The following is a 25,257-nucleotide window of genomic DNA, read 5'->3' on the forward strand; positions in this document are numbered from 1 at the left end:
CAATCTCCCACAATAACTAATAAGGAAACCATTACATAAACAACATGTTCCCCAACACTTGTTCAGTCACTTGCATGAATAACTTTTGTTTGACTTTTGGGTGAACCTTTTCTCACAAGTGTCACATTTGCAGTTATTCCTACAATAAACAGTATTTCATTTTATTTGACTGTATATTTAATTTAACATTCTGTTCTTGTATATCTTATTCTATTTACATGTATATAGACTCCTAAATGTACTTAGTCCCTAACAACACTCTCTGCATTATTTAGTTTATTGTATTTATTTATTGTTCTGAAATGTTTATATAGTTTACTTGATCTGCATTACTTGGACATTGGTCTTGCAACATAAACTTCTCTGTGAGAGTTGTGAGAAAGGTAGTGGACACTTTGGTTGGGATGAATCTGGGCCCTTTCTGTCAGATTCAGATTTTAATATTATAACTGAGATGTTGGTTAGTGGCAGTGAATCTGTGCAAATTTAACATGGGAATTTTACTGAGGCCATTGTAACCTTGCTGTGCTATTTCAACATTCATTATAATAAAGGAAATTATTCATATTTTTTAAGCCATTGCAAATACAATGTTTTAAATAAAATAAAAAACACATTACAAGGGTGGAAGGACTTTACATAGTAATGTGTGAACACTTTTTTATGGAAAACCTTAATCAGAAACATAGATAGACGTTTTTCTTTTAATTGATAGCCGTCAAATGAATGTACCGGCTTGGAAAGTATTCTCCTGTAAAATGAAAAGTAGAACTTTATGTTGCATGAAAGGAAAGCAATACGATGCCATCTGAGAACCATTTAGTTTTTTATTTGAAACTGTTCAAGATCTTACTTGTGATTCACATGCAATCTCTTATTACTGTTACCAAAGTTCAGTATGAGGCAACTCTGGTGATCAAACTAATCAACGTATTTAAATAATATAATAACTTAAAGGTCGGGTAGGTAAGTTTGAGAAACCGGCTCGAGATACACTTTTTGTTATATTCCATGGAATGCTCTTAACATCCCGATAGCAATTAATATCTTAAGTGCTTTGACAAAAAATCCATTAAAAAATGTCATCTGTGGAAGCCGTAGTACTGTAAAAAGCACGACCAATAATTTTAGCCGGCCCGGTTAAAATAACTGGATGGCCTACCTGCCTGTCAGCCTTCCATCTGTGCACAAACTTATCTCATGCCCTCATTGGTCATGTGCGCGTTCGTGTGTGTTGGAGGGGCTCTGTAAGGAAGTCTGAAGGAAGTAGCAGATTTCTTCCGGCTGTGTATTTTCAAATTCTAGCGCACTCAAGCTTGTTTCTCCAAAATTACCTACCACACCGTTAAGCTCAAGCCCATGTGGCTATCATTTAAACATCTACTGTTTACAACTTACATCCACTTACTTATTATGTCAGTCATACCAGCAGCCTGGATGACCCTCATTTGCTTATATCTTTAGCGTTTAGGGTGAATCTGGTATTCTTACATCATCACCATACAAAGCTTTATTGTTAGATACATACATTAGATCACACAGCATTAAGTGCACCGATCATTTCTATTCATTAAAGCACAAAGTAGATTATTATTTCCAAGTTCAGCTTGAGTGTCACCTTGAAACCAAAATAACAAACAATTTGATTCCACTACAAAATACATAAATATACAAAACAAAATGACATGTTGAAAACATAAAGAAATCTATTTGCAACTTAATTGCAGTTTTTTAAATATTCAGCATAGGTTGCATTGCTCAGTCCCAGAGGTAGCTGCCTGGTGAACATTCATCCAGATGAAAAAAGTGCTGCATTTATGTGCCTTGTCACTTGTACATATGGAAATCTACTTGTTGGTGTAAACCATGTAATACCTTTTCAATTCAAAGTTATGCCTTCTTGGCAGCGTGAATCCTTCTCATGTGGATCAATAATTCATCGTTACGTCCGAAATTGTTCCCACATGCTTTACAAGTAAACGGTTTCTCACCTGTGTGGACTTTCATATGCCTTTTTAATTTTGCCGTCTCCACGAAGCTTTTCCCGCAGGTCATGCAAACATACGGTTTCTCACCTGTGTGGATGCTCATATGCCTTTTTAATGTTGACGTCTCAACGAAGCTTTTCCCGCAGGTCACGCAAACATAGGGCTTCTCTCCTGTGTGGACTCTCATGATGTGAATCTTAACGTTACAGTTCAATTTGAATTTTTTCCCACATGTTTTGCAAGTATATTTCTTCTCAGCTGTGTGGAATTTCATATGCCTTTTTAATTTTGACATCTCATTGAAGCTTTTCTCGCAGGTCACGCAAACACATGGTTTCTCATCCGTGTGGGTGGTCATGTGTCTTCGCAGTATTGACATGTACTTAAAATCTTTCCCACAAGTTTCACATTTTAAATTATTTTTCACTGTGCAAGTATTACGTTGCATGTCTGACAAGTTAGCGTTGTTTACATTGTTCCTTTTGGTCTTGTGATGTCTTTTGTTTATTTCTGGATCTGCAGTTCTTGTTAACCCTGAGTCATCAGAATTGTGAGAGATGAGCTGCAGATGACTTTGTGCTTCTGATACCACAACACTTATAACTGGCATGTTGCCTACAGACTCTTTTGCACAAGTCTGACCGCTGTGCACACTTTCCTCATCAGTAAGAGTCACCATGAAGACATCAGTCTCCTGCTTTAGTTTAAGCTGCTCTTCCTCCTGACTGGTGCAAAGTTCCTCCTGTTCCTCTTTAATCTGTGGAGGCTCTGGGTCCTCTTGGTCCAGACTGGAGTTCCTTTCCTGACTACAGAGCTGCTGGTCAGTGAGAACCTCATCCTCATTACAGACATGTTGCTGAGGGAGCTCTGGAGGGACAGAAAATAAACAAAGTACTGTTAGTGTGGTGTTAGGGAAGCAAATTGCATTCAATGCTGGGCAATGGTGTTAAAATCAATATCACAATATCATGACAACAACAAACAAGACTACAGAAATGCATTATGCATAACATTTATAAATAGATTTTATGAAATAAAAAAATAAAACATTAGGCCACCAACTTTTTTAAACTATAACATATTCTAACAATGTGTATTTTAACTGCTGTGCTTTGTGTATTTTAACTGCTGTGCTTTGTGTATTTGTGATCTGTTGTTGGAGATCTGAATGTGAATTAATAAACAGAAAATAGCTAACGAGAGGCTTTAACCATAATGAATCCCATTCAGATTGTTTTATAATTTGTAAGAACTTGATAGGAAACTAGAAAACTCAGAGAAATGTTGACTGTGTGACTGAAACTTGGGTGCGCATCCCGATGCTAACATTACCCCCGCTGAGTAAGTATTAATAGCATTAGTTGTATTGTTAAGGTACAACAATGAATATTCATTCATTTTAGCTGACTATTTTAACTGTTTATCTATTCTATTACATTACATTGCATTTAGCTGACGCTTTTATCCAAAGCGACTTACAATAAGTGCATTCGACCAACAAGATACAAACTTGAAGAAAACAGAATCATATAAGTACATCAGGTTTCATAGAGCTAAAACATTTCAAGTGCTACTCAACTGGCTTTAGATAAGCCAGTCCATTATTTGTATACAAGTGCTTTGTTAGCAATTCTTTGTTAGTAATTCTATCGCTCGAAGTGGAGTCGAAAGAGATGAGTTTTCAGTCTGCGCCGGAAGATGTGCAAGCTATCTGCTGTCCTGATTTCAATGGGGAGCTCATTCCACCATTTTGGAGCCAGGATAGCAAACCGACGTGTTTTTGCTGATGGGAACTTGGGTCCCCCTCGCAGTGCTGGTGCAGCGAGCCGTTTGGCCGATGCAGAGCGGAGTGCACGTGCTGGGGTGTACAGTTTAACCATGTCCTGGATGTAGGAAGGGCCAGATCCATTGTCTTGAAGTGGATTCTAGAAATAACTGGAAGCGAAGTGAGCGGAGGAGCGGCGTGGTGTGGGAAGATCTTGGAAGGTTGAAGACCAGACGAGCCGCTGCATTCTGGATGAGCTGCAGAGGTCGGATGGCACATGCAGGTAGACCAGCCAGGAGGGAGTTGCAGTAGTCTAGGCGTGAGATAACGAGAGCCTGGGCCAGAATCTGCGTCGCTTTCTGGGTCAGGTGGGGACGTATCCTCCTGATGTTATAAAGCGTGTATCTGCAGCAGCGGGTTGTAGCAGCGATGTTTGCAGTGAAGGACAGTTTGTTATCTAGGGTCACACCCAGATTCCTTGCAGTCTGAGTCGGGGACACAATAGAGGTGCCGATGTTGATTGTTAGGTCAAGAGTGGGACAATCTTTTCCCGGAAGGAAAAGTAGTTCAGTCTTGTCAAGGTTGAGCTTGAGGTGGTGAGCAGACATCCACTGAGAGATGTCAGCTAGACAAGCAGAGATGCGTGCGACGACCTGGGTCTCTGAGCGGGGAAAGAACAGAATTAATTGGGTGTCGTCAGCGTAGCAGACCAAGCGGGCTAATGACTGATCCGAGCGAGTTTGTGTACAAGGAGAAGAGGAGGGGACCAAGTACAGAGCACTGAGGGACCCCTGTAGTTAATTGACAAGGGTCGGACTCTGACCCTCTCCAAGTTACCCTGTAGGTGCGGTCGTTGAGGTATGAGGTGAGGAGGGAAAGTGCAGAGCCTGAAACTCCAAGTTCTTGGAGAGTGCGAAGGAGGATCTGATGATTCACCGTGTCGAATGCAGCAGACAGGTCCAAAAGAATGATGACAGAGGAGAGGGAGGCTGCTTTAGCCGTGTGCAGTTCCTCAGAGACAGCGAGGAGAGCAGTTTCTGTTGAGTGACCTGCCTTGAAACCAGACTGGTGCGGATCAAGAAGGTTGTTCTGATAGAGATAACAGGAGAGTTGTTTAAAGACAGCGCGTTCAAGTGTTTTAGACAGGAACAGGAGGAGAGAGACAGGCCTGTAGTTTATAACAAAGGTGGTTAAAAGAGATGTTAGTTCAGCTATCTTCCCCCCGGAGGTTGAAGTCTCCGAGAAGTACAGCGGGAGGGCCAGTTTCAGGGATGTGTGAGAGGAGATTATCTAATTCCTCCAAGAAGTCCCCCAAGGCGCCTGGTGGACGGTAGAGAACAACAATGGTTAAATGTATAGGATGGGTTACTGTGACGGCATGGAATTCAAAGGTGGAAGGAGTGAAGTTAGGTAGCTTGAAGAGGGAAAAGCTCTCTTTTGGATTCTAGTACCACATTCCTCGTTCCTGAACATCTTTAGATTACCACTGGATTTAGTTAACGACCGACAGGTGTGTTCAAAGATCAAAGCGTTTCCACGGCAACACCCTGCCAGTGAACGAGAGACAGCCTGTCAGAGAATGTATTGACAATATTGTGCTGCATTATTGCTTCTAAGTAAAAAACTGTAACTCTAATCAGCTAAATATCCTACCCAGAGTATTTAGGATACCAGATGAACACCTGATGGCTCTCGTGTTTGCTATATGTGTAAGTCCGTTTTTATTAAATGAGCATATCGATGCGGCCGGGACATATATCCCTACATTATGATCACCAAAGTATGAAGAGTGAAAATTGTGGCCAGCCGAGCAATAGTTGGAAAAAAAACTCCGAATATTTTCCAGCTCCTCTCCCCTCTAGCCGTGATGTCACCACTCTAACGGAGCGTCCACACAGCAGCGTTAAAAAAATCTTGGAGGTGGGCGTGTCTGAAGCTTGGGGATTTTTTGCGAGCAACGCGACCAACAACCAATCACATGAATATCCCGCCCCCGACATACGAAGCAAAAAAGCCCGAAGTAAACTGGATATAAACTCCCCAAACAGGCGAAAACCTACCACTGTCTCTGCCACCTCCCTCCATGCCTGGCTCCTCCGGTTTGTATCCCGGTAGGTAAATAGGGACTGGTCATAAAGCACCGGGTGATTCCCTACCGCTATAATTAATTTCTCCTCCATTTTTTGGAATATGAGGAAATGACCTGCGGTATGTCTCTCCCAGCATACACGCGGTTTGATTGGCTAGCGCTTGAACTGTCAGATTTGCATAAACGGGATTTGATTGGCTGACGCTTCCACCTCAGCTTCAAAAGTTGAACATTGCTCAACTTTTGAATACTGAAAATCCTGAAAATCTCCGCTCTGCTGCCCACAATGCAGTTCGGCGAAAAGTGAGGCAAAGTGACGTCACCCCATTCAAAGTGAATGGGCAGAAGCGTTGGAAGATTTTTTTAACGCTGCTGTGTGGACGGGCCGTAAGTCTTAACGAGCTCTCCCATACACACCCATTATAAAATGTGAACCAGTGTGAAATGTCCACAAAACGTAAGCTGCGACTACATGAGAACCGTACTAGCTATCAAAAATATCCAAATAGTCTAATAAAGTCCATAGCCTCGAGAACCGTTTCAACTTGTAATTTTTGTCCTACGTTAAAGTATGCGGAATCTGTATGGGGTCCAGTGGCGTCGCCTGGCCTGGGCATCCGGGGCTTTAGCCCCGAATGTTTTTTCTGTAGCCCCGGACAATTCTCCCTCAATAATATAATACATTAACCGTGCTTTACGTGAACCTCATCATGACACGAGAGAACAGCAGCACTCTAATTTCCCGTGTTCAGTGAATGCAACAGAGGCATGACACCAGACCAATCAGAGAGTTGCATGGAAATAAACGTGTGCTTGTGTCATTCAAGCTTGGCTCTGTGTGTGTGTGGCAATAGCGCATTTAGTGTGATAGAGAGAGAGAGAGGGAGAAAGGGGGAGGGAGGGACCGGTGCCAGCATGGACCGTGTTGTTAGCATCTGGTTAGCTAGCTGCACTCACGGACATAAGGAGCTGTTTGTTGAAGCTGGAGGAGAGTCCTCTCCTCTCAGACTGAGACTCAGGTGAGCTAAAGGACTCTCTGAGTGTTTAGATACATAACTTTAGTCTAAGTTATCTCAGTGGGTCTCAAACGGTTTGGTCACAAATTATTCAAACGATTATTTCCGCAGCACACCTTCATATGATCATTATAGTTATAAAAAAAATAAGAGAATAAAGGAAAAACAGTTATGAAATACTATATGGCAGTAAAACAAGAATAGAGTTTTAAAGGGGAGTGATTAGTAAAATATCCATAAAGAAAAAGTACATCTGTTTACAGTTCTGCTTCATATGGGTGTTGAGAGAGGTATCCATAGATCTCTTCATTTTGCTCTCAAAGTGCACCAGATTGATGCATTTAACTTCAATATTTAAAAAAAAATCTTCCCCGGACCCCCCGAGAGGAAAAAATACCACTTTACCCCTGCCTATATGCCGTGAGCTGATTATCGAGCCTTCATTGTAACAGTCGCGGGTGTACTGTGTGTGTGCGTGTGGGGAGTTTTGCAGTGAAAAATGCCACTGTAGTGCCGCCGCCACTGTGGGCTAAGCCCCGAATGTTTTCAGGTCCAGGCGACGCCCCTGATGGGGTCAAAGGAGTGTTTTTGAGCTCTGTTCAAATGGATTTCCCATTCATTCCTATGGAGCAAATGATCGCAGTTTTCTGCTAATTTGCGTGACAACGGCTAGGCGAATCTCTTTGTAAATGACGTAACAAAGTTGCCTTAATCAAAAAGAACAACACAATTGGTTTCATAGTTGAATTCAATAAATGGGTACTTTATTTCATGTAATATTATAATCGTTAAATATGGCATGATTTAATACAGTTTGTTTTATATATTAAACCAATATGCGTAAGTGTTTGTTGTTTCTTGTGCCTACAGTAGGAACTAATGTTTGTTCATGTACTGGTACTGCCTGTTTTGTTGATACACTGGACAACTCAACGTGGGTTGAAGTCTTTATTTGAAGCTCTGCTGAAGTCTGTGACAAAGTTATAATTTGACAAGGTTATACGGAAAAGGAACTTTAAAGATGAATCTCCTTTCACGACAAGCGGCCAACGAGGTATTTGTTTTATGTTCTCGTGTCATATTTTAATTCATATATGTCAGGGGTGGGGAACCTCCGGCCCCCGGGCCGTATACGGCCCGCGAGACCATTTGATACGGCCCTCGAGGTAATTTATAAACACCCGCAAAAAAAAAAATTAAAGAAATCTAGACTGCAAAATAATTAAAAAAGCGAGTGCCTGTTTTTCCTGGCCAAGGTCAGGGTCCTTGAACACAACATGAGCCTAACGTGTCATCACGTGGTATATGTCTCGTCAGGGGTGCAGTAGAGATGGCAAATCCGGATCATTTTACGGACTCAGGGTCTTCTGAGTCAGTCATTGAAGAGATCCGGATCATACGAGTCATTTGAGTCATATGAGTCAGCATGACCAAGACCGTAGAAATCCTATTGGTGAAAACGAAAAGTTGTTGCATTTCACGAGCATATTATTATTCCATATATTTTGAATATACATATATATATATATATATATAATATCTGCATGTATATTTTCTATTTCGACATGTATATTTTATATTTTATTTTTATTTCTATTCTTGCATATTTTGTAGTTTTGTTTTATTGTAAAATGCCTTATGCTGCTGTAACAACAACAATTTCCCAATTTGGGATCAATAAAGTACTATCTATCTATCTATTAAACTGACGTTATATTAACCTCCGCTACACAGTGTATTTTGCTTTAATAAAAAATGTTGATCACAAAAAAAAGGGTTATTTTGCGATTTGGCAAATCTGAGTCTGCGAGTCCGCACTGCTGTGTGTTGCACACACAGTGAGTCAGGATTTGCGAATCCGAGTCTGCTGTGGACTCGTGCATGACGGACGAGTCTGCTGGATCTCTGGATCTGCTGCTATATGGTTACGGCTCCGAGTCCGCACGAGTCTGATCCGCTGTGTGTTGCAGCGAGTCAGGATTTGCGAATCTGCGAATCTGCGAGTCTGCTGTTGGAGCCGTCGGCTCCTCTGAGTCCCCACGAGTCTGCAGGAAGTTTCACTGATCCGCGTCCCCTCCCCTGAGCCAAACGATCACTTCTGGCAGCTATCCTGTGACTGTATACTTGCTAAAGGGTAGGTAGATGGACTTGGGGTACGTTGTAATGTGATTTTACATGTTATAAAGAGAGTAGCGAGTGACGCAATTTATAGTTTTAATTTGTACGTCACACCAAGTGTGGGACTCAAGGACTCGGGTTAATGGAGAGGGGAGACTCGTCATGACCAGCTCATTTCTAGGATCCGGGTTAATGATCCGGATGAATCAGGACTCGCCCATCTCTAGGGTGCAGTAGTTCTGACGGAGAGCACCAGAACGTCGCTCCGGCATTCAAAAATTGCAGTAGGCTACCCATAAGGAGCCGCAGTGTTTGCGTGGCTGTGTCTAGTTGAAAGCCCAGTGGCGATCTGTTCATCTGTGATACTGATCATACAGTCAATAACTTCTTTGTTATTAGCATCTGGTTAGCTAGCTATGCTAACGAATATAAGAAGCTTTTTCTACAGCCAGTGAGGTAAAGGCACATCTTTATATGATCATTATAGTTATAAAAAAATAAGAGACTAAAGTAAACAGGTATAAAATACTATATGACATGAAAAAGTTGTTATTAATAAACAAGAATACAGTTTGAAAGGAGAGTGATTTGTAAAATATCCTTAAAGAAAAAGAAAATCTGTTTACAGTTCTGTTTCATATGGATGTTGAGAGATGTATCCATAGATCTCTTAATTTTGCTCTCAAAGTGCACCAGATTGATGCTTTTTATATTATAGTTAAAGGGGACCTATCATGCAAAATGCACTTTTGTACGTCTTTTATACATGAATATGTGTCCCCGGTGTTCCAGGGAACTCACCAAGTGTCAGAAAACACAACCCTCTCTATTTTCCTCCATACCCAAATCTCTAAAAAAGGGGCTGCAACGGATCTGATAAAAACTGATCCAGATTTGAACACTTTACTGACGTCAGTAAAGTGGCGCTACGGCTATTGGGCCAACTCTCCACCTAGGGAATGTGGGGTTGGGCCACGGCCGGCCATTGCCGCTCGAAAGCGCTGGAGTCACTGTAGTACATATGCCAGGCCTGTAAGTGGCGCTGTAGTCTGCCATAAAAGCAGCGAAGAAGACTTCCCGCCCATAGTTACCATGATTACCCTTCTGTTTATTCTCCGCTGTGGCTTTTTTTCTCCCTCCCCGAGGCAAGCGTTTGCTCCCGCTGCTTTAATTCAATGCAAGATGCTGGAGATCTTCTATCAGTCTGTGGTGGCTAGTGCACTCTTCTTTGCTGCGGTCTGCTGGGGGGGCAGCATAAGAGACGGTGACACCAGCAGGATCAATAAACTGATCAGGAAAGCTGGGTCAGTCATCGGCATCAAGCTGGACCCTTTGGAAGCTGTGGTGGAGAGGAGGACACTGAACAGGCTGTTGTCCATCATGGATAACCCCACCCATCCTCTCCACCTGCAGCTGGACAGTCAACGGAGCTCCTTCTCCAACAGACTGCTGCAGCTCCCCTGTCACAAGGACAGATACTGGAAAACATTCCTGCCCACTGCAATAATACTGTACAATAAATCACCTCTGGCTGGAAGAGAACTCTCTGCTCCATAGTTTCTTTAGAAATTAAACCACGTTGTACATTTTACTCATATAATCTGTTCAATATTTATACTCCATATTACATAATGTCATATATTTTGAATATATATATATATTTGTATATATAATATCTGCATGTATATTTTCTATTTCAACATGTATATTTTATATTTTATTTTTATTTCTATCCTTGTATATTTTGTAGTTTTGTTTTATTGTAAAATGCCTTTTATGCTGCTGTAACAACAACAATTTCCCAATTTGGGATCAATAAAGTACTATCTATCTATCTATCTATCTATCTATAAGATGAGATAAGTATGTCGAATACTATACTGTGTGTGGCTTCGCCAGTCACACAGAATAAGAAAGTATTTTATTGTTTGTTACACACCTGTTCTGTGCAGCTTTATCTGGGGCTTGCCTACAGACTCTTTTGCACAGGTCCGTCCGCTGTGCACACTTTCCTCATCAGTAAGAGTCACCATGAAGACATCTGTCTCCTGCTTTAGTTCAAGCTGCTCTTCCTCCTGACTGGTGCAAAGTTCCTCCTGTTCCTCTTTAATCTGTGGAGGCTCTGGGTCCTCTTGGTCCAGACTGGAGTTCCTTTCCTGACTACAGAGCTGCTGGTCACTGAGAACCTCATCCTCATTACAGACATGTTGCTGAGGGAGCTCTGGAGGGACAGAAAATAAACAAAGTACTGTTAGTGTGGTGTTAGGGAAGCAAATTGCATTCAATGCTGGGCAATGGTGTTAAGATCAATATCACAATATCAAGACAACAACAAACAAGACTACAGAAATTCATAAAGCATGAAAAGAGTTTATTTAAAAAGCATGCGGCCACCCACTTAAAAAAAATATATAATATGTTTTAACAATGTGTATTTTAACCGCTGTGCTGTGTGTTTGTTGTTTGAGATCTGATCATGAATTAATAAACAGAATGTGGTTCTATCAACACAATAGGATGCAATATTTAGCAATCAATTCAACATGTAATGTCTTAACTGGTCAAGTAGTCCTTCTATTCTATTTGATTGTTTATTTACAGCTGATTTCTTGAATATATATATAATAATTAGATATCTCATACAGAAATGAGCAGAACATGGAAATACTTAATGGAAGAATAAGTCCCTCCTCAATATTATATAATATGGGTAAATATACTAGAAGAATAATACATTTGAAGAGTACACCCTCACAAAATATAGCTAACGAGAGGTTTCAACCATAATGAATCCCATTCAGATTGCTTGATAATGTGTAAGTACTTGATAGGAAATAATAAAGTATTTCATTGTTTGTTACACACCTGTTCTGTGCAGCTTTATCTGAGGCTTCAAGACGGTATCCAATAATCTGCGCTGACGACAAATCTCCTCCTCGTATGCTGATAAAGCTTGAGCAAAAACTTCCAATATTTCATCGGCAGCTGCAGCTAGTTGCTCGTTGATAACACTTCTCAGTTTCTCAACTGCAGCCATTTCTACTGTGTGAAATATACGGATGTATGAAGAGACAAAATACGCCAAACCAACTTTTATTTTTCTCGTTGGCATGAACTACACAACTTCCGGTGGAATGTTCTTCTTCGTTGGTTTAGGGAGTCGTTCTGCACTGATAAAGTTACATTACTGGTACCTACTGGGCAGAGCCGTATAATAGAAGAGTTACGACATCTCCGTTCACTCCAATGGACCAGTTTTTTTTACAGCAATGGCGGATCGTGCAGCCGTCAATAGTTCCCCGGAAGTTAGCTTGCCGCTGACTTCCGGGGAACTTTTGCGACCAGCAACACAGTAGAGTTGCAGCATAATAGACCGTTCGTGATGGACTTTTAAAGGTAAGAAGACGTTTAAAGATTTATATTGCAGATATTATCAGCACATCTGAGTCAAATGAACATGTGTATTAAAGGATGTTAGTGGATTATCCCTAAATCAGTAGATTTAAGGAACGTTTACAGATAACAGATTAGGCTAGGATACCGGATAAAGTTAGCAACACACGTTAACCATGAACAGCCTATTAATCCGTTCTCCTAATGTTATTTCATCCAACGTTGTGGAATTAGAGAAAAAGGGCTTCTAAACGTGATTTTTTTGTGGGGTGGAGGAATATAATATTAGTTAAATATAACATTGGGGCACGTGTGATTGTAAGGTGGAGAAATTACGATCTCCATTTTGGAGTAGACCTACAAGCTAGTATAATAAAGTTAACGTTACACAATAATAAGGAAGAGAGCTATTTGTGTGATACATCGCTATTGATATGAATTTAGAGTGCATATTTGAGACTTCCAAACAGTAAACAAAAACGTAATTTATGGGTGAGTGTTTTTAGTGTATTCTGTTGATTATTACCTGTCTGTATTATGTTGCAGCACAGCTGATTTTGAAATGATGGCAAAGTGAGAGTGAAAACACAAGGTAAATGTAATACTACTGTTGTATATAAGTAAGCATACTAAACATGTATTCTATCACTGTATTATATAAGTAATCTTGTTAGTGTATATTAGTAACCTACTGTATGGCAGGTGGAGGGGCAGTGATGTTACAGGTGGAGGACTTACTGGACATGTATACACTCATTACATACTATACGTAAAATACGACCAAGAATGTGACAACTTTATACAAATTCATATCACATCCATTACTGATGCCATTTGTCATACTTTGTTAAACTCACAAATAATAAAGTTCCATAACTTCAGTTGGAAACAAAGACCACACCTTATCTCCCCAAGGCAATTTCCCATCCAATAGGTGTGCTATATAGGTGTGTATAACCCTTTCTCCTGTCTGTTTCTCCCTCTTTCAGCACAAGAACCAGAGGGGGATTCAATAGAGCCTGAATACCTGCACTGAGACCCTCACCCTGCACCCTGAGTCTCAACTCTCAGAGTTTTTCAAGCCTTTCCCTGTTATTTGTATTAAACCAAACATTAAGCTTCCCAATGGTGTGGTCTTCGTTTTGTGGAAAAAGTGCAAATGCAGTGTTTGAATATGATTACCTCACATATTTTGTTGCGGCTGTCTGTTTTGATTGTTAAATTGCTCCTGCTGACTTGAGCTAGCCATTTTTTCCTCCTCTCTGTGTCAGTGGGGAAGCCGTACATTCTGATTCTTACTCCTTTCTCTGAGCGATTGGAGCATCCCCAGGCAGCACAGCAAACCATGGTGGAGACGATATGCCAGGACAACACGGAGGAAAAGGCACAGACAAACTGCATGACATGCTATTCAATGTTTATTGAATTCCATGTATTTACAATGGATGTTCCTAAAACAACACTTTTAACGTCATAATCGTGTTGCTGCTAGTCCATTGATAGTCATCTGTTGGTCTCCTGTCCTTTCTGAAAGTCATAAAGATGACATTAGTCATTTAGATTACTTATGTCCTCAAGTACCATGGGATTACTGAAACCACCATGAATTAAAAAAAATGGTAGAAATTAATCTAATCTAAATTTTGAAGCATTCCTTGCCATCCCCTCCCTCTAAATATATCAATAAACATTAGGAAGTGATGCTCCTGACTACCATACCTGTTTAAGAAGATAATATTTGTTTTAAATAATTCAAAGCAATACACAACAGCAACAGGCTCTTTAACCAAGGCAACAGCCTAACATGTATATGTTAACAAGTAAACTAGCTGTTCACACTATTCCTAATATTATCCATAAATATTAGCAGATTCTATTTATTTTTTAAAACATATTGATGTAAATACATACATGTATGTTGTATAAATATTGCAAATCAAGACCTTTATTCACTACTTATTACCAAAAATCGTAGTTCTATCTCCGGTAATCATGCATTCATATGTCCCGCCACGAACTTCCGGGGAACTATTGACTCTCCCTGAACCACGTGACGATCAAGCATTTTGGACTTCCGCTGTCGTAACTCTTCTATCTATATGGCGCTGCTACTGGGTTGACATTTATTTATTTTTTATTTTTTTATTTTTTTTTCGAGCGTGTAAAACCAAAGAAAATACAAATGAAACAAAAGGTGATACAGACATGATACAGTACTATACAAATGAATGCAATAACAAAACGAAACATTTAATTAATAATTGAATGATCTGTAGTATCATTGTCTGATATCAATAAACAATAAACAACAAAGCTTTAGCTAATTACACGTCCGAAAAGGGGTCGGAAGAAGTTTACACTTATTTAATCCGACCCCTTCTCCCTTTTTTATTTATTCGTTTTTTTTTACATCTTAATATATGTTAACATACAATATAAACGAATACTTATAATCTTGAATAATTTATATAATCATTCATATAATATATACAGGCAAGTTAGGACAATGGTCTCTATATATTTATATATATACATACACAAATTCATACAAACACAAATTCATAAATAAAATACAAAACAAGAATATAAACCGTTATGGTTTAGCAGTTTCATCTATCATGTACCTTGTGAGAATTGTGTCTTTATACCTCTTTTTGAATAGTTTTGTTTGAACATTCAAAAATACATTGTCCAAATCTCCCACAATAACTAATAAGGGAAACAATAACATAAACAACATGTTCCCCAACACTTGTTCAGTGAGTTGCATGAATCACTTTTGTTGGACTTTTGGGTGAACCTTTTCTCACAAGTGTCACATTTGCAGTTATTACTACAATAAACAGTTTTTCATTGTATTTGACTGTATATTTATTCTATTTATATGTATATAGACTCCTAAATGTACTTAGTCACTTACAACACTCTCTGCATTATTTAGTTTATTGTATTTATTTATTGTTCTGACATGATTATATTTCTCATCATTAATCCAAGTCTGTAAAATAACTAAAGGTACAAAATAAATGCAGTGGAGTAAAAGTATACGATTAGTCTCTGAATTATAGTGGAGTAGAAGTACAAACTAGCAAATAATGGAAATACTCAAGTAAAGAACAAGTATCTAAAAATGTTACAGTACTTGAGTAAATATACTTTACTCCTCTGCATTTCAAATTCAAAGATTCAAAATTGAAAGGCTTTATTTTCATATGCACAGTAGCTACAGTGTAGAAAATGGCATTGAAAATCTGAAGTCCCAAGCTCCCCCAACATTGTAACATAGTTATATAAGACATAACACAATAAAACAGATACAAAAAATACAAATACAAAATAAATATAGTGCAAGACGAAACAGTAGAAAAGAGTAGAAGAAGTTTATGTTGCAAGACCAATGTGCAAGTAATGCCGATCAAGTAATCTATATATACACAACACTTAAATAAGACTTTAGTTACACCTGGAGTAAATTCACAATCTACCCTGCAGCAAACAAAGTGATTAAAACTAGCTGCACCTTTACCAGCTTTGATAAACACTTTAATGCATCAATAACTATTATTAAAATATATAATATATATTATTCTGTAAGGGGAAATCTGCATAATAAGTGCTTTTACTTTTGTACTTTTACTTGAGTAACCTTTGAATGCAGGACTTTAACTTGTAACAGAATATTCCTAGACTCTTGTAATTCTACTTTTACTGAAGTACACGATGAGTACTCCTCCCAACTCTGTAAACCGGTGTGGGACCTTGTGTAGATTTTTTTACTTTAAGAAATCATGAAACTCCTCATTTTAAACATTTGCTCTCTGGTTCCTGATCAGTACGGGTCTTCTTGTGAATTGCTCTTGCATGGCTTTCGACTCTGTGAGAGTTGTGAGAAAGGTAGTGGACACTTTGGTTGGGATGAATCTGGGCCCTTTCTGTCAGATTCAGATTTTAATATTATAACTGAGATGTTGGTTAGTGGCAGTGAATCTGTGCAAATTTAACATGTGAATTTTACTGAGGCCATTGTAACCTTGCTGTGCTATTTCAACATTCATTATAATAAAGGAAATGAGAAGGCTCTATTTAATAGCTTTCATTAACATGATTCATATTTTTTAAGCCATTGCAAATACAATGTTTTAAATTAAATAAAAAACACAGTACAAGGGTGGAACGACTTTACATAGTAATGTGTGAACACTTTTTCATGGAAAACCTTAATCAGAAAAATTGATAGACGTTTTTCATTTAATTTATAGCCGTCAAATGAATGTACCGGCTTGGAAAGTATTCTCCTGTAAAATGAAAAGTAGAACTTGATGTTGCATGAAAGGAAAGCAATAAGATGCCATCTGAGAACCATTTAGTTTTTAGTTCAACATCTTACTTGTGATTCAAATGCAATCTCTTATTAGTATTACCAAAGTTCAATATGAGGCAACTCTGGTGATCAAACTAATCAACGTTTTTAAATAATATAATAACTTAAGCTCAAGCCCATGTGGACATCATTTAAACATCTACTGTTTGTAACAACTTACATCCACTTACTTATTATGTCAGTCATACCAGCTGCCTGGATGACCCTCATTTGCTTATATCTTTAGCGTTTAGGGTGAATCTGGTATTCTTACATCATCACCAAACAAAGCTTTATTGTTAGATACATACATTAGATCACACAGCATTAAGTGCACCGATCATTTCTATTCATTAAAGCACAATGTAGATTATTTCCAACTTCAGCTTGAATGTCACCTTGAAACCAAAATAACAAAAAAAACTATTTGATTCCACTACAAAATACATAAATATAGAAAACAAAATGACATGTTGAAAACATAAAGAAATCTATTTGCAACTTAATTGCAGTTTTTTAAATATTCAGCATAGGTTGCATTGCTCAGTCCCAGAGGTAGCTGCCTGGTGAACATTCATCCAGATGAAAAAAGTGCTGCATTTATGTGCCTTGTCACTTGTGTGGGTACATATGGAAATCTACTTGTTGGTGTAAACCATGTAATACCTTTTCAATTCAAAGTTATGCCTTCTTGGCAGCGTGAATCCTTCTCATGTGGATCAATAATCCATGGTTATGTCCGAAATTGTTCCCACATGCTTTACAAGTAAACGGTTTCTCACCTGTGTGGACTCTCATATGCCTTCTTAATTTTGACGTCTCATTGAAGCTTTTCCCGCAGGTCACGCAAACATACGGTTTCTCACCCGTGTGGACTCTCATGTGTCTCTTAAAGTCACAGTTCAATTTGAATTTTTTCCCACATGTTTTGCAAGTATATTTCTTCTCAGCTGTGTGGAATTTCATATGCCTTTTTAATTTTGACATCTCATTGAAGCTTTTCTCGCAGGTCACGCAAACACATGGCTTCTCATCCGTGTGGGTGGTCATGTGTCTTCGTAATACTGACATGTACTTAAAATCTTTCCCACAAGTTTGACATTTTAAATTATTTTTCACTGTGCAAGTATTACGTTGCATGTCTGACAAGTTAGCGTTGTTTACATTGTTCCTTTTGGTTTTGTGATGTCTTTTGTTTATTTCTGGATCTGCAGTTCTTGTTAACCCTGAGTCATCAGAATTGTGAGAGATGAGCTGCAGATGACTTTGTGCTTCTGATACCACAACGCTTATAACTGGCATGTTGCCTACAGACTCTTTTGCACAAGTCCGTCTGCTGTGCACACTTTCCTCATCAGTAAGAGTCACCATGAAGACATCAGTCTCCTGCTTTAGTTCAAGCTGCTCTTCCTCCTGACTGGTGCAAAGTTCCTCCTGTTCCTCTTTAATCTGTGGAGGCTCTGGGTCCTCTTGGTCCAGACTGGAGTTCCTTTCCTGACTATAGAGCTGCTGGTCAGTGAGAACCTCATCCTCATTACAGACATGTTGCTGAGGGAGCTCTGGAGGGACAGAAAATAAACAATGTACTGTTAGGCCCAATCCCAAACCACTCCCTCGACCCTACCCCTCCGTGACGGAGTGAACTCCGTCTGTAGCCACACTCGCAGCTCAACGAGAGGCTGTCAGATGGAGGGAGTAAATACAGCAGCAAGCTTTGGGACGGCCTCCCCTCTCTCCGGCAGAAAACAGGAAATGCCGTAACTGTATGTAACAACGGTTTCAAATCAGCATCTCTTAGACAAAAAATGTAAATTAATAACTCAAATAAAACTCCAAACATCTTTAATTGTGTTACTTTTTTGTAAAGCTCTTTTAGTTTTAAACCTGATGTTTATAAGCTTCTTAGTTTTTGCAACAGTCTGTAAATATACTAGGGCTGTCAGTCGATTAAAATATTTAATCGCATGATAGTCCATAGTTAATCGCGATTAATCGCAAATTAATCGCACATTTTTTATCTGTTCTAAATGTACCTTAGAGGGATATCTTTCAAGTTTTTAATACTCTTATCAACATATGAGTGGACAAATATGCTTTATATGTTTGTTATTATCATTTGAACAATGACAATATTCTCATGAATATTAAACACAACAACCTGAACATTACAAATATTCGCCTCAATTCAACCTGGAACCTCTCTCATACAATAATACTGTGTGTGTGTGTGTGTGTGTGTGTGGTGTGTGTGTGTGTGTGTGTGTGTGTGTGTGTGTGTGTGTGTGTGTGTGTGTGTGTGTGTGTGTGTGTGTGGAGACACTGTGATGGATCGTTGAGCTATGTGCAGCTCAAGGCATATATGCTCGAATGGGAGCTGCCTGGACGCTGCAATAATGTTGCGCTGACTTTTCGTACAATGTCCCACTGTCTGGCTACCTGCATAAAGTCAAGTGCTCGGCGCAGTTGTCGGCGAAATGTCATTGAAACAGCTCCTTATATCCGTTAGCGCAGCTAGCTAGCACCAGATGCTAACAACAACACGTAGGTGTGCCTCGCTCGCGCGAGTCGCTCCACACATACACACTCCCTCCCGGTCCTCCCGATGGCCAGTCCGGGCCTGCCAGTGAGCGTGGAAGTGTGGTCTGCCACAAGCGGGCGGCAGGAGCGGGGCTGTCAGCATCAGCTTGTTGATGGTATTTTACACTCGATGCGCTCTGAAACTACGGCGGCCGAGGACAAAAAATACACATGCGTTAATCGCGTTAAAATAATTAGTGGCGTTAATTTTTTTTTGCGTTAACGCGTTATTAACGCGTTAACTTGACAGCCCTAAAATATACACAACTTTATAATAAAATGCACACATTTACCTTTTTCTAGACTAACCACAGGTACGATCCTAAATTAAAAAAATATGAGGTTATCATGAGGTTGTTAACATCGCAGTTTATCAGTGGATGTTTGCTGGAACTACTTTTTAACAGCGTGTTTCCTGACGGACACACACAGCGTTGAGACCAGTCAGGTAGAGACCGGTCTCAAGTCAGCACCGCTGCAGACTCGCTGTTTGAGGGCTTGATAGCCCACTCCCCCTCCACACCGCTCCACACTCGTTGGTTTGGAACAGCACTTAATGTGGCGGACCCTCCGCGCGAACGCGCAAACGGAGGGGTAGTGTGTAGGGGTAGGGTGTAGGGGGCGGTTTGGGATTGGGCCTCAGTGTGGTGTTAGGGAAGCAAATTGCATTCAATGCTGGGCAATGGTGTTAAAATCAATATCACAATATCAAGACAACAACAAACAAGACTACAGAAATGCATAAAGCATGAAAAGAGTTTATTTAAAAAGCATGCGGCCACCCACTTTAAAAAAATATATAATATGTTTTAACAATGTGTATTTTAACCGCTGTGCTGTGTGTTTGTTGTTTGAGATCTGATCATGAATTAATAAACAGAATGTGGTTCTATCATCACAATAGGATGCAATATTTAGCAATCAATTCAACATGTAATGTCTTAACTGAGGCCTGTACTACGAAGCTGGTTCAACCTAACCTGGATATGTTGGAGTTAGCCGGTTGGCCTAAGCCAAAACATACCCGCTGGCGCTAAACTGTACTACGACGCTGGATATCAAGTGGATCGCTCAAGCCGCCGTGTCCTATCTAGTTAGGTGCGCGTCCACATGAAAGGGGTGGTATTTGGAGCATTCGACCAATCTCAAACACGGAGAAGCGTACTGACAGCGCAGCGTCATACTTCCTGAATGAAAAGTGAACTTTAATATTAGTCAAATATGAAGAAGTTAAACTTTAAACATCCATGACTTAAACACTTTATCCAGGATAAAAGCCACATAGCTGCACCTGCAAGGTGAATACAGCTGGTAAAAGAAAAAGTGTTTGAATGCGTACATTAACAGGTTTATGATATCACTGCCCTGTCCAAGACACGAGTGGAGCTGACTTTAATTAGGAGAATTTGACTCGAGTGTTTCGTCAACTTAATGTGTCAACTTAATACTTCTGCATACAGTATGTGACACTGTGAGTGTTGCACGGCCAGATACGGCTCAAGAAGCTGACTCAAATAAGGAAATATATGATACATTATGATGTGATATGATATGAATGATGATGGGACACATCTACGTCTGCACTCACAGTGCCGCGGACTGTACTTAATGTTACTCTGATCCGGTTACTTATGTCGTGGCAGATATTTAAGTAAGCTTTCTTAACGCTAATGTTATAATAGTCAGATTGCTCTGAAGATGTTGAATCGGCCGGGTGTCGACCGTGAAAGGCCAAATAAGGCGTGTCACGGCCGAGGGTTCGGGACACACCAAATTGACTTTGGGCGACAAGGAACGCGTTGTCGCCAGACAACCGAAGACGGCCGAATACGGCCTGGTGTGTCAGGGCCTTAACGGGGCAGAAACCCTCCTTTTAACGCAGCGGTCCAGACATAGACATCAAACGGCATAACATATTCAGTGTGCAGTTCCTTTGGCATTAGGGAAGGGATATCTAGATACTTTCCAAGGTTTGACATAATGAATCAAAAAGGTCCGCAAAAACGCTATCGAAGCAGTTCCTACCGTTGCTACATAGTTCAAACAATAACAACGGACTATTTTTGATCTGCCTGTCGGGTATTCTTTTACCCATAATGACCGCCTCGCTGCACATTATCCCTTACTTAACTTCGACCTCCGGGGTGGCCTAACTATGGAGGAGTGGATTGAGCAGTGCCTATCTCCAGAGCTACTGGAAGCCGAATCTCGGGGACCGGAGACAGTGGAGCAATATTCTCGCCACGCCAAGCAACAGCCTTGCAACCTCAACTTATACAAGTAACCACGTAAGCCATTCTACTGATGCTGTCAGTTTTTCAGTGGGTGCACAATAAATGGCAACATACAAATGAATGTAAATAAATAGCCAAATAACCGATCAACGCTCTCTGTCTAATATGTTCGCTTGCTGTTATGCTGCGTTCACACCGGACGCGATGCGATGTTTGGGGGCGGCGCGATTACATGTAAAGTCAATGCAGAGACGCGGACAGACGCGAATTCGCTCCGACGGCGCGCATGAAGCGGTGGACGCGGCGCGAATCACGCGATTGAGGCGATTGAACGGTGCCGCGTTAAACGCGAGAGTTCAATTTTTTCAACTCGAGCGTCAAATTCACGTGACGCGTTCTCGCGGAAGCCAATCAGCGGTGAGGATCTCAGCATAATGCTGCGTTCACACCGGACGCGATGCGAATATTCGCTTCGCTCTAATCGCTCCTATCGCATCGCTCTAAACGCTGGAGTTTCACCGCGGCTGCCAGCTGTGTTTACTCGCATCATTCAAACAAGACGCGCTGGCTCGGGAGCTACAACTACAACAAATGAACATATTTTACCGTGATTAAATTGTAATACACGTTTCTAAATTATGCCGAAGTAACAACATACTGATACCGGTTAGTAACAACCATGAATTAATGCTTTGACAAGTCTGCAGACAAGACGGCAGGCAAAACACCTTTTAAAATGCTTGTTTTCTGAATGAAGATCGGGTCGACCAGGCTAAGCTAACGTTGTATATGCTCATTCCACACTCATAACAACGGCCTACAGACATAAATAAAGCAGCGACTGTATTCGCCATGGCACAGACAGTCTGTGGTTTGTACTTGTTTAACTTTTGTCCAGTTTCTGAACAGATATGAGGAGCTGTGAGCTCTGTGTGCTAACTGCTAACAGCTAACGGCTGTGACGGCGGCTGAGATCCTCACCGCTGATTGGGTTCCGCGAGAACGCGTCACGTGAATTTGACGCTCGAGTTGAAAAAATTGAACTCTCGCGTTTAACGCGGCCCCCTTCAATCGCCTCAATCGCGTGATTCGCGCCGCATCCACCGCTTCATGCGCGCCGTCGGAGCGAATTCGCGTCTGTCCGCGTCTCTGCATTGACTTTACATGTAATCGCGCCGCCCCCAAACATCGCATCGCGTCCGGTGTGAACGCAGCTTTATGCTGCGTTCACACCGGACGCGATGCGAATATTCGCTTCGCTCTAATCGCTTCTATCGCATCGCTCTAAACGCTGGAGTTTCACCGCGGCTGCCAGCTGTGTTTACTCGCATCATTCAAACAAGACGCGCTGGCTCGGGAGCTACAACTACAACAAATGAACATATTTTACCGTGATTAAATTGTAATACACGTTTCTAATGATGCCGAAGTAACAACATACTGATACCGGTTAGTAACAACCATGAATTAATGCTTTGACAAGTCTGCAGACAAGACGGCAGGCAAAACACCTTTTAAAATGCTTGTTTTCTGAATGAAGATCGGGTCGACCAGGCTAAGCTAACGTTGTATATGCTCATTCCACACTCATAACAACGGCCTACAGACATAAATAAGCAGCGACTGTATTCACCATGGCACAGACAGTCTGTGGTTTGTACTTGTTTAACTTTTGTCCAGTTTCTGAACGGATATGAGGAGCTGTGAGCTCTGTGTGCTAACTGCTAACAGCTAACGGCTGATGTTGTGTGGTTGAACGTCAGTGACGGCGGCTGAGATCCTCACCGCTGATTGGCTTCCGCGAGAACGCGTCACGTGAATTTGACGCTCGAGTTGAAAAAATTGAACTCTCGCGTTTAACGCGGCACCGTTCAATCGCCTCAATCGCGTGATTCGCGCCGCGTCCACCGCTTCATGCGCGCCGTCGGAGCGAATTCGCGTCTGTCCGCGTCTCTGCATTGACTTTACATGTAATCGCGCCGCCCCCAAACATCGCATCGCGTCCGGTGTGAACGCAGCATTAGTGTTGTTGTATAGCAACCACCTAGCACTATGTTTTGTGCAGAAGGCAACGGAGGGACTATTTTATTTTGAACATCATTATTTATTAATAAAAACTATTTAAATTAGAGTGTGTATTTTTCTTTCATATTGCCACACTTGGTAGTGTTATAAAAGCAATAGCTCACTTCAGGCCGTGATATTATGCTCTATATCACAGCTTAGGGGCGTGGTTCGGCCCGACGCGTGAGCTATTGCTTAAATATACTAGAAGAATAATACATTTGAAGAGTACACCCTCACAAAATATAGCTAACGAGAGGCTTCAACCATAATGAATCCCATTCAGATTGCTTGATAATGTGTAAGTACTTGATAGGAAATAATAAAGTATTTCATTGTTTGTTACACACCTGTTTTGTGCAGCTTTATCTGAGGCTTCAAGACGGTATCCAATAATCTGCGCTGACGACAAATCTCCTCCTCGTATGCTGATAAAGCTTGAGCAAAAACTTCCAATATTTCATCGGCAGCTGCAGCTAGTCGCTCGTTGATAACACTTCTCAGTTTCTCAACTGCAGCCATTTCTACTGTGTGAAATATATGGATGTATGAAGAGACAAAATAAGCCAAACCAACTTTTATTTTTCTCGTTGGCATGAACTACACAATTTCCGGTGGTATGTTCTTCTTCGTAGGTTTAGGGAGGCGTTCTGCACTGATAAAGTTACATTACCGCCACCTACTGGATTGACATTCAAAAATACATTGTCCCAATCTCCCACAATAACTAATAAGGAAAACAATAACATAAACAACATGTTCCCCAACACTTGTTCAGTGAGTTGCATGAATCACCTTTGTTTGACTTTTGGGTGAACCTTTTCTCACAAGTGTCACATTTGCAGTTATTCCTGCAATAAACAGTATTTCATTGTATTTGACTGTATATTTAATTTAACATTCTGTTCTTGTATATCTTATTCTATTTACATGTATATAGACTCCAAAATGTACTTAGTCAATTACAACACTCTCTGCATTATTTAGTTTATTGTATTTATTTATTGTTCTGACATGTATATATAGATTACTTGATCGGCATTACTTGCACATTGGTCTTGCAACATAACCTTATTCTACTATATTCTACTGTTTTGTCTTGCACTTTTTGTATTTATTATTTGTATTTTTTTGTATCTGTTTTATTGTGTTATATCCTATATAACTATGTTACAATGTTGGGGGAGCTTGGGACTTCAGATTTTCAATGCCATTTTCTACACTGTAGCTACTATGCATATGAAAATAAAGCCTTTCAATTTTGAATCTTTGAATTTGAAATGCTTTTCCCCGGCAGAGGTGTAAAGTATATTTACTCAAGTACTGTAACATTTTTAGATACTTGTTCTTTACTTGAGTATTTCCATTATTTGCTAGTTTGTACTTCTACTCCACTACAATTCAGAGACTAATCGTATACTTTTACTCCACTGCATTTATTTTGTACCTTTAGTTATTTTACAGACTTGGATCAATGATGTGAAATATAATCAACACTTAAATAAGACTTTAGTAACACCTGGAGTAAATTCACAATCTACCCTGAAGCAAACAAAGTGATTAAAACTAGCTGCACCTTTACCAGCTTTGACTAACACTTTAATGCATCAATAACTATTATTAAAATATGTAATATATATTATTCTGTAAGGG

General features: G+C 40.2%; 2 protein-coding genes across 3 annotated transcripts; both read right to left on the reverse strand.

Annotated features, from left to right (window-relative positions):
* Positions 1-1,264: 1,264 nt before the first annotated feature.
* Positions 1,265-12,199, reverse strand: LOC117472694 (zinc finger protein 415-like). Of its 2 annotated transcripts, none has more exons than XM_034118028.1 (3): positions 11,842-12,199; positions 10,916-11,197; positions 1,265-2,855 (listed from the first exon to the last, which is right to left on the reverse strand). In XM_034118028.1, exons 1-3 carry the CDS (start codon positions 12,086-12,088, stop codon positions 1,891-1,893), a joined length of 1,494 nt encoding a protein of 497 aa, XP_033973919.1. In that variant the 5' UTR covers positions 12,089-12,199; the 3' UTR covers positions 1,265-1,890. The 2 variants fall into 2 exon arrangements, with proteins under 2 accessions (XP_033973919.1, XP_033973920.1); XM_034118029.1 differs by lacking the exon at positions 1,265-2,855 and adding an exon at positions 4,904-5,073 and having other exon boundaries at positions 11,842-12,195.
* Positions 12,200-15,673: 3,474 nt separating this feature from the next.
* LOC117472696 (zinc finger protein 699-like) lies at positions 15,674-24,203 on the reverse strand. The gene is made up of 2 exons (XM_034118032.1): positions 23,955-24,203; positions 15,674-18,288 (listed from the first exon to the last, which is right to left on the reverse strand). The coding sequence occupies exons 1-2, from the start codon at positions 24,199-24,201 to the stop codon at positions 17,411-17,413; spliced, it is 1,125 nt and encodes a 374-aa protein (XP_033973923.1). The 5' UTR covers positions 24,202-24,203; the 3' UTR covers positions 15,674-17,410.
* Between the last annotated feature and the right edge of the window lie 1,054 nt (positions 24,204-25,257).

This window comes from Trematomus bernacchii, unplaced genomic scaffold (genome assembly GCF_902827165.1).
Source record: "Trematomus bernacchii unplaced genomic scaffold, fTreBer1.1, whole genome shotgun sequence".
Taxonomy (NCBI): domain Eukaryota; kingdom Metazoa; phylum Chordata; class Actinopteri; order Perciformes; family Nototheniidae; genus Trematomus; species Trematomus bernacchii.